This window comes from Perkinsus marinus, assembly GCF_000006405.1.
Source record: "Perkinsus marinus ATCC 50983 genomic scaffold scf_1104296933122, whole genome shotgun sequence".
Lineage (NCBI taxonomy): Eukaryota > Perkinsozoa > Perkinsida > Perkinsidae > Perkinsus > Perkinsus marinus.
The window spans coordinates 249,903-259,465 of record NW_003215247.1 but is presented as its reverse complement, the minus strand read 5'-3'; the positions used below and the strand labels follow the sequence as shown (position 1 = coordinate 259,465).

The window sequence follows — 9,563 nt, the reverse complement described above, 5'->3', positions numbered from 1 at the left end:
TATCACATTTCGACCGTTCTCATAACCGATTCCTACCCTAACATTACTCTCCCTGTCTAATGCATACTTCCTTGGCTGTCTCTTCTCCCAATTGGCATTTCATATGACGAGATAGATGATTGACCGCGACCTTGGATGCACACCAAGGACGGATGGTGCGCTTGGCAAGGAACGTGTAGTGCACTGTGTGGATTCTGCACTGACAGACAGTAGTAGAACTACTATACAGTACTACCAGGACCGAACCACTAGATTCATACATATAAGGAAGCTTAATTCCCAGCGACTGCATTTCTCTCAAAGTATCATTTACGATCTGTACGTGGGTTCGACTGGAATGGTACTCCAGTCCGCAAAGTCTTCGTGGGAACCGACAATTCCCACATTGTGGGACCCACAAAGTTCGTGGCACAAACTGCATCCAAGTTCAACTCCTGGTCGCGGCAATTCCCCAGCTAACCCATCACTCACCGGCAAAGTACAGTACTGTGCTGATTGGTACTGCTGAGGACCACTGCGGCTATTTAGCCCAAGCTCTACTGTCACGGACCCCGCAGCGGGATCCGTCTTTGTACCGCACATCGGCTTGTCTTCACGCAGACAAACGACGAAGTGACGTTGCAAGCCCGTCAATTGAACCATTTGACGACGAAATTCTCGTCACGAAAAGGCCACCAAGTAAAAACCGGCACGGCTTTTCCCCATGTAGCCGATTTTACGCTGGACAATAACTCGGTGCATACTATGCACCGAATTCGTACTATTAGTCCGAATATCGGAGTTCTTCCTATAGCGCTAGAAAGAGCTCAATGAGGACCTCCGAACGATGCCCATATTGTCAAAAAGCTGTCACGCGCCGCGAAATCACGAAGGGTAGGCCCTTTTTTTCGCACTACCCTGTATGATAAATTGATCAACCTACAGTAAAAGCAGGTCCCATGAAGCATCTGAAGCAAACACATCCTCGATGATACCAATGAGAAACGGTGGATACTATCCACGCATGCCCCATTGAGAGTCCTATCCGCTGGATAGGAGTCTCAATGGGGCTGGCAGGATCATAGAGCATTAACGCGGCCACTGAGTGTAAGAAATCACCAAGGACTCCCTGTGCCGTCCGCAGTGCGGACTCCGTACTTCCCGACTATCTCTCCTGTCGATCATCCTCCTCCAATATCATCATCTACCTTACTACGACGGATGGTCAGAGACTCTTGAGCAGCTCTGACCTGAAGTAGAGCTCCCGAAACACACCACGTGGAGTGCAGCATACCCTACTTTCACGATACTGACGTCAACATCTTCAAGCCTATCTTCCAGATCACGTAATTCCTTCCTCGTGGCATCGATCCGTCCAGCCACCTCCAGTGGAGGTCCTCCACCTCACTGCATGTCTGAACAGTGTGAACACTCCCTAGTCTAGGGACCCTAGACCATCCGCTCACCCCTGGCTATAGTGGAGTAGGAGCGCCCACTGCACCATACTTACCAGCTACTTATTCCTGCCTCGGAGCTCTGCCATTGCCACCTCCGTTGGTTCTCTCTTGTGTTCCTTCTCGAAGCTACAATCATTGGAAAATCTATAGGTGTGATGTATGTATCAGAAGACCTTGCCTCATAGTCACCTCATCTGTAGTTGGTCGCGTTCCTCAGCCATCGTCTTCTTCTCCTCTGCAGCACTCTGTTGTCGCTGTGCTTACTGTACTGTTGCCTTGGCTTCTTCGAAACTCTCCAATAGCCTCTCACTATTTTCCATCAAGGCATCCGCCTCCTGCAGTGGCGCATTTACAGAGCAATGCTCTGAGAGCATGATCATCGAACATTCCCTCCCACCCTCTCAATCTCATAGATTCCGTATCATATTGCTCCTTCTCCAGCTCGGACTTCCTCTCCTTGTATCCATCGGCTTCCTATACCCGAGCTACCAATGCATTGAGCTCTTGATTATCTGAGATGGGTGTCATGATGACCCCATCTCATCCGCATCCGGATCCGGATCCTCATCATGTTCCTTCTTCTTCACCACAATGTCATGATCCTTCCGGTATCTCCAAGATCCCGATGCAGCCTCGAATCGAGGCCCTCGATCGCCTCTGTGGACGTTGTTTAAGGTAGCAGCAGCAAAAGAGTCCTACACAGTAGGATTATCTACAGTTGTACATCATCCTCGGAGAATAGTCTATCCATCTGCTCTTAGGGCAGATGGAAGGAAGATAGAAGGATCCTCTTCTTCTGTTACAAGGCTTGATACACAAGAAAGAAGGAAGCATCAGCATCTAGATGGTGCCTGAATATGGATGCTGGAACTGCGTGTACAAATGTGAAGCATGCCACCTCAAACGCTCTGCTTTGTACTACGACTGCGTGCATATCTCACTGCATCAACTCTATAGAGTTTATAGACACTGTATATTAGACAGAACCAACCGCAGGCCTTTGTGCCGTGGTACCATCATGGGTTCCTTCCCCTCTGATGGGTATGCATACTATGCATTGCATAGACCAGGGAAACCATTGTTCGCGAAAGGATTGTGGGTGGTACTGCTGCTGACCTCCTACCGATTGCGCGTCGACGCGTGATAGCAGCGTGATTTCGTTACGCTTCGATTCAGCGTGTTACGTGATGTCTTACAGGAATGACACGTGCCTCATAGGGCATAGTGCATACACTTCCGACTGTGAATTGCCTTAAATTGTACGGCCTCACTGATGGTCTTACTCCCTCCTGGCCTAACAGCCACAAGCTGGACAGAGAATGGGCGGAGCCTTAACACAAGCCAATGGGTATGAAGATGCGGCATAATGCAACTAGTGAGAGTATGATCATTTACGTTGCCGCTTGATACTCTCAGAGCTAAGACTCTCATCACTGGCCTTCGATGGCCGCTTCTTTGCTGATAGGTCAAGCGTCTCCTTTACTCCCGGAGGCATCATATATATCACCACTGCCGTTAGATTATCATCAGAGAGCCGCTCATAACTACGTCGTAGTATCCGTCGAGCCCCCACTTCCGGTCGGAGTGATGGCTTATGATGGCCGGAGATATGAGGTATGATAACAATAATCAATAGTGGGGCTACGATAGAACCCACACAGATAGATACCTTTGATCACCGATAGAAGCCTTTGCTCCTCAATTTCGTAATTGGATTAGAGTATGTGATTGAACTACCATCATGCTAGCCTAGCCAGCCACAAGCTCATCATAATTGTCTACTTCTACACAATTATCGGGACATGCATTGTATGAGCAGTACAACTCGCAACATCATCGTAAAATGGTAGAGTGGTTGGTTAGAATCCGTATCTCGACTATAGTCTGGATTGATACTATTATAGTAATACTATTGGTTTATGGCTTCTAGACACTTTCTTCTCACCTTGCCGCGCCGGGAGTGTTGCAGACCCAGTGCAGGACTCGAAATCTTGTACTGTAGTACTTTGCGTACGTGTGCACAACTGAGAATAGCTTAGAATACATTTTCGAGAGATATTATACTTATATTCTGATGACATCTATGCTAATATGATCTCTAGAAAGTAGATAATATCTACTAGATATTGGACTATGAAGCCTTGCGTTTACTATATACGGGTCACTACCTACCCCTTGCTACGCAATAGTGCGGCGGACGGTCATGCGGGGACCGGTGCGTGCGTGCACCGTTTCTGTGTCCGCGATCGGTTGTGTAAGGAGTTCAACAGCACAGCGTCTCGAGCACCAGTTGTCGAATTTCAAGCCACGTCCTACTAACCAGGCGCAAGGGCCTGGTTGTTCTCACAAAATGGCTCTTTGAAGTGTAGGGACATTCACCCCTTCACTCGGACCCACGCGATGGAGCGGTAGGATTTAATAGTGGGTTCAGCTCCATATTTTCAGCAATCGTCGATAAATGGTTAATTGTAACGGAAAGCCTCGAGTATACGCGACTCTTCCCACAGTTATAGTGTCGTCCAGGAGCACGACGTCCGGCTGGGAGCGGCCCGCGCCAGGCACAAGACGCGCAGCGTGATTCCATCGTACTATGGATGTAACTTGCTAAGCTAGTTGGAGACTGGCTTCGCTTCGCCCGACACTCCTCTGACACTCCCGGGATGTTCAGAGAACCCATTCCGAAACTCAGAACACATTCCAGAATGCAAAACACCAGAATCGCGTTCATAGAACAGCCCCCCAAACACATTCTGGAAAAAGTTCCAGAATAGATTCCGAACGTGTTCAGGGAACTTTAGAATTCATTCTGAAACACGTTCCAGAAAGTGAAATCTCAGAATGCGAAAATTCCTTTCCGATAATTTTGTGGCGCGCGGGAGGCTACCACGTTCGACAACAAATCAACAGATTCGCACAAGTCGTGGAACTCGTTTCGTACAATTGTACGGTACAGGTGTGTAACGAAGTAAAACTCTCAGGGGCCGGAGGAGATCCGCACGCATGTGCAGTTGGCGGGAGGTCACCCTGCCGCGTCACGCGGTGGCCGAAGTCAGCCCACGCGCTGAGGTCTCTAACGACCGTCAGGGGGTATTCTTTTTGTTTGCCCACCGTTCGGCCTTTCCTCCTGCTCGCTGCACGAGCCACCGCATCCTGCTGTCACCGGAGTTCTTCTCCCCCGCGGACAGCCTCCTCTCAACCTCGAGCGCCTCCCGGGCTGCTCGGTTGTTCATTGTTCATTGTCTCGGCCTCGCACCGCGGCTCTCGCTCTCACCCCGCCTGTTACAACGCAACGACAATGTGTCCTACGAATCGTCGGCTACGACGCGACTGTTACAGTTGCCGCCGCTCCTGCGATCACGCCTACTGATGCCTCGCCGTTGATTCCTCTTACGGCGCTAACACAAACCACGGCATCTTCCCTGGCACCAATCGCCAATGCCGGCTCACTGGTTTTCCCCTCGACGGTCCATCTGCGGCGTTTGCCTTACTCGTGACCCTGCTGAAATACACGCTCATCAGCTCCGCGGCGATGTGATCCCAGACTCGCCCGACGATGCGATTCATGTCTGGTGGCTGACCCGACCCTCGAGTCAACATCGCCCTGACTGCTTCCGAGTCGACAAACAGCACATACCCCCGGTCGCGATCGGTACAAAAAGTTGCTATTCCCATGGCCAGGGCGTACAACTCATACGCCATTATTTGGTTCACCCTTCCTTGCAGCATGCACTTATACCACTCTGGAACCGTTCCTTGACAGTACCACACTCTCTCCCCGTCTGCGGCGGTAGCCACAGCAGCTACTCCGCCGTCCCCCGTCGCGTCGGTGTATATTACCACGTGCTTGTGGGTCATGCGCTTGGTACTACATTCTACGCTACGGCTGGTCCCTTGCTCTCCGACTCGACCCAACAATCTCGCCATCCCACAAAGAGCAGCCCTCAGGTCTTCGTCCGCTTCGGTATGCTCCCTCAGGGACTCCCGAATCAGGGTCCTCACATAGGCACGTCCACTCCTCCCTCGGAGTACGCTGCAGGCGAAACTGAGCCTCCCCGCAAGCTTTCTTCCCTCCGCCCCCTCGGGAAAGGACGTCGTTAGCGCTCGCGCGACGTCCACCAACAGCGCGTCTCTTCGCGCCGCCCCCAGCTTACACTCCACCGTGCCTAGGATCTCGGTGTTGATCTCTATTCCCAGCACGGTAGCCTTCTGCGTGCATGCCACATCCTTCTCCTCCTTGATCCTCATCCCCACCAGACGATTGAGCTCTCCAAATGCATCAAACCCGCTTTGTGCGGTTGCGGTAGCTTCCACTGCGTAAAAATCGTCGAGATACGACTGCAACCCGCAGCTCAGGACCACCCTGGCCGCATGCGTGACTAACATACTCAGCCGAAGATATCCGCTCACGGACGACACAGCCCCGAATGGGTAGACCCGATGCTTGAATCCTTGGTATCGCCCTTCGAGATCGCGTAACACGACTGTCGACCACATCGACTCTACAGGGTTGATCGGCACCTGCCTGTATGCGTCACGGTGATCTCTCTTCCACAGTGACAGCGGCACGGCTTTTCCGTGCGCCCTCCACACCTCCCGTGCGACCTGCAGGGTGGTGTCCAACTCCGGCAGTGTCACCTTATGCCTTACGTCCACCAGCTCGTTGACACGGCTCCCTCGGTAGTTGTCGCATGGCCGCCACTTCGTCGGCTGCACGACAACGTGCCTCCGTGTTACCCCAAGGGCTTCCCATTGTTGCATTTCCGCCACCCCGCACGGACCCTCCAATCGGCCCATATCCCGTTCCGCAATCGCTTGGTTCCACATCCACTGCTCTGCCTCGCTTGGGTCTACTCTATCGCTCTCGAGTTGTGCTAGTTGACGGTGCGCGTACTGTGTCACATCCTCTTTGGTAGCCAACTTCCTCTTCTTCCTCGGCCGTCCGCTGGGCTTCTTCGCCGCGAATATACCCTGCGCTTCGATAGGCCCAACAAAAGCTAGTCCCCCGTGTGCTCGTAGCTCATCGATGCACGCCCGATCAGGATACCCAGTCAGCCGTGCTAGATAGTCCAATAACGGTAGATGCAGTTGCTCACAACACACGGGTAACTTTTTGCCCCACTCCTCTCGTAGGGGTTCCAACTCCTGTGCCACTTCCGCAATCTTTTCCATGACTTTGGCGCGTTTTTCCTTCAAAGCCAGCCCCAACTTGGCAGCGGTCCTGATGGCTTCTTGCAACGTCGTCGGTAGGGCACCCTCCACATCGTCCGGGTGTAGCATCCCTCGGGCCATGCGTATGTGTTCTTCCGGCTCCACTTCGAGGTCTGCCTGTGGCATTCCTGGCGGCTCCACTCGGAATCGTCTCCCTGACCGATAATAATGTATGTCGGTCCCTTTCGGGTGGTAGGAGCATAGCGGCTCTACTCGGGGTACCCTCAACGATCCTACCACGATCTGCCCTCCACCTTCTTCCTTGTCTTCTTCGGCTCCACGGTCTTCGTTCTTTTCACACACCGACATTTCTCTTCTATCCTCCACCTCTGGTTCGTGTGCATGCGCCCGCTCGGGCTCCCGTGGCCCGTCTACATCCTCATCACCATTCAGCAGCCAGCGCTTTCGCTTGCGCCCTCCTCGTCTGTATTTTGCCATTCCGTTCTGGGACTACTATGTGCTCGACGTCTCCTGTGACGTGGGAAGCGCTGTAGCCGCTCGCGTCACCCTTTGTCCTGCCACGTCACGGCACGCCTGCACCCCGCTACTTTACAGCACTTGTCCTTCTTATGTCTGCGCCTGCTGTTCCACCCACCTCCTCCGTGCTATCTCCTTCTACCGCTTTTCCCGAGCCTCCACCTGTGGTTGGCCGTGGTTCTCGACGTTCGTCCCGCCGGGTGGCTTCGTCGTCCTCCGGTCCGTCGCTCCCCGCCCGTCTGGATGCCGTGACGGCCGACTTGCTTGTATCCGACGAGGTCCCCCACCTTGTGCCGGAAGCTGCCGCGACCGATCAACTCGCGGCTGAAATCAACGCTGCGCTTTTCAGCCTCCGCCCTTCTGCTGAAATAGTGGACTCTATTGCTACCTGTCTGCAGGCCGGTGGTCCGCGTCCAGGAGCTCACTCGCGAGGACATTGAGCTTTTACTACCAGGTCCCGAGCGGGTGGGGGCTCGAACTATCCTTCGTACAGTAACTCGTCTGCTAGCTGCCCGTCTGCCTCCCTCTGGATCTGCCGCGGCGGACCCCAACCCTCCGCGCTCTGGGTTTGGCACGGTGTGCCATTTCGATCTCCCTGCAGCCCTCTGCGCCCGTCATCTCGAGGGTCTCGACGGCCGTGTCATTCCCTCGTCTAGCTTGCTCGATACGGTCACTAGCAACGGTTCTGCGGAGCATTTGGTAGCCACCATTGCGACACTCGAGCTCAACCTTTCCGTCCTCGGGGACACCACTCCCTCGCATTCTCCTGAGGTTACTCCCCAAAGTCTCCTGGCTGCCTCCAGGGCCTCTACCTCCTTGGCGGGCAAACCAAACTTCCGTCCGTCGGCCTTCGTTCCGTCACTCGTGAGATGGTGCATCCTTGCCCTTTTGACCACCAACCTGCCTTTGGCCGCGGTCCTAGGTCACCTGGTATGGTGTTCCAAGTATGTGGAGCTCCATGGTCCCTACACCGCGGCTCTCTACGACCAGCTCCACCGTTCTGCGGTTGCCGCATCACTTCGTGCAGGATCTTCGGTAACTGGAGCCGAGTTGGGCACTTGTGACTCTATGCTGGTGATTGACTGCCGCTCGCAGATGGACCGTGCCCTGCGAGCTCGGGGTCCTCCCTCCTCAAGTGGTCCCTCTCGGCAACAGCAGGGCTTCCGTCCTCGCCGGGCGGCTCCCTATCCCTCCCCACCAAGCGTTCCGTCCTCTTCTCCTCCCGCTCCGAAGCCTTCGCCGTCCGGCCCAGCCTCTTCCCGTTCGTCTGCTTCTGGGCATCCAAAGTGAGGCCTCTTCCCGCTACTCGTCACCTTCCGCTTTTCCGGGTCTTACGCCCCCCCCCCAACCCTTGTTTTTCTTACCTCTCTTTTCCTTCCTTCTGTTTTTGGCCTCGGGCCCTAACTCCTCCAGTTGTTTCTTACACACTCTGTTGTGTTTCGCTGCTCTATTTGCATCTCTCGCTCCAGCGTAGCCTCCATCCGATGTCCGCGTCTCCACCTTCCCACCCGTCATCTTCTTCATTGCCTGCTCCTTCCCGCGAGCGGGCGGCCCGGAGCATCCAACGTGCCTCCTCCTCACTAACGGCTCCCCCCACCTTGCCTTCCCTTCAACGCTTGCCGGCCACCTCCCTGCTCGACGTACTCGACTCACGAGCACGTACTCTAGCTGCCCAGTCACTTCAACCGTCTACAGCTCGGTCTTACGCGACCGCGGTGGCCTCCTGGACGCGTTTTGTGCGTCTTCTTCGCTCCCGCGGAGTCCTCTCAGCTATAGCCTTTCCGGCTGCTGCTCCTTTTCTGCCTTACTGGCTTAGTACTCTCCGCACTGCCGGTACCGCTCGTGCCTACCTGGCAGGCTTACGAACAGCTCATGCTCTTCTGGATCTACCGTTCCCTTCTCTCACCCCTTTTTTACGTCGTGTTCTTCAGGGCCTCCAGGCCTCCTCCCCCTCCCGCCCGTCGGTTCGTCCGTGCATACGCGTGTCTCTTCTGCGTCTCTTGGTCCGCGAGGCGTTCGCTTCTGGTGATACTTTGTTTGGAGCGGCCTGCGTTTTAAGCTACCAGTTGTTGACTCGGGTTCCCTCGGAGTTGCTGGTTCTGCGTTTGCATGATATTGTGCTCTCTTCCTCTTGCTCCTTGCGCATACACTTCCGCCGTCGCAAGAATTGGTCCACCGGACACACCATTTTCCGCCGTTGTATATGTCGCTCCGCTCCCGACATTTGTCCACATCGGGCTTTCGTAATTCTCTCCGTGGGCCGTCCTCCTGACTCCCTCCTAGTGCCCTTATCTATCACCTCCTTCACCTATCGCTTGCGCAACGCCCTCCGTGCGGTCGGCATCCCGGACCCTGATACCTTTTCTAGTCATGCTTTCCGACGTGGCCACTGCGAGGACTTAGCCCGTCACGGTTGCTCCCCGGCTACAATCATGGACGCCG

At 54.3% G+C, this 9,563-nt stretch overlaps 2 protein-coding genes across 2 annotated transcripts; one reads left to right on the top strand and one right to left on the bottom strand.

Moving 5' to 3' along the window:
- Nucleotides 1-5,313: 5,313 nt before the first annotated feature.
- On the bottom strand, nucleotides 5,314-6,725 carry Pmar_PMAR009589 (hypothetical protein; the record flags this gene model as incomplete). Its single annotated transcript, XM_002785312.1, has 3 exons — nucleotides 5,314-5,513; nucleotides 5,588-5,771; nucleotides 5,844-6,725. 3 exons carry the CDS (start codon nucleotides 6,723-6,725, stop codon nucleotides 5,314-5,316), a joined length of 1,266 nt encoding a protein of 421 aa, XP_002785358.1.
- Nucleotides 6,726-7,213: 488 nt separating this feature from the next.
- On the top strand, nucleotides 7,214-8,411 carry Pmar_PMAR009588 (hypothetical protein; the record flags this gene model as incomplete). The annotated part of the gene is made up of 2 exons (XM_002785311.1): nucleotides 7,214-7,523; nucleotides 7,576-8,411. 2 exons carry the CDS (start codon nucleotides 7,214-7,216, stop codon nucleotides 8,409-8,411), a joined length of 1,146 nt encoding a protein of 381 aa, XP_002785357.1.
- Between the last annotated feature and the right edge of the window lie 1,152 nt (nucleotides 8,412-9,563).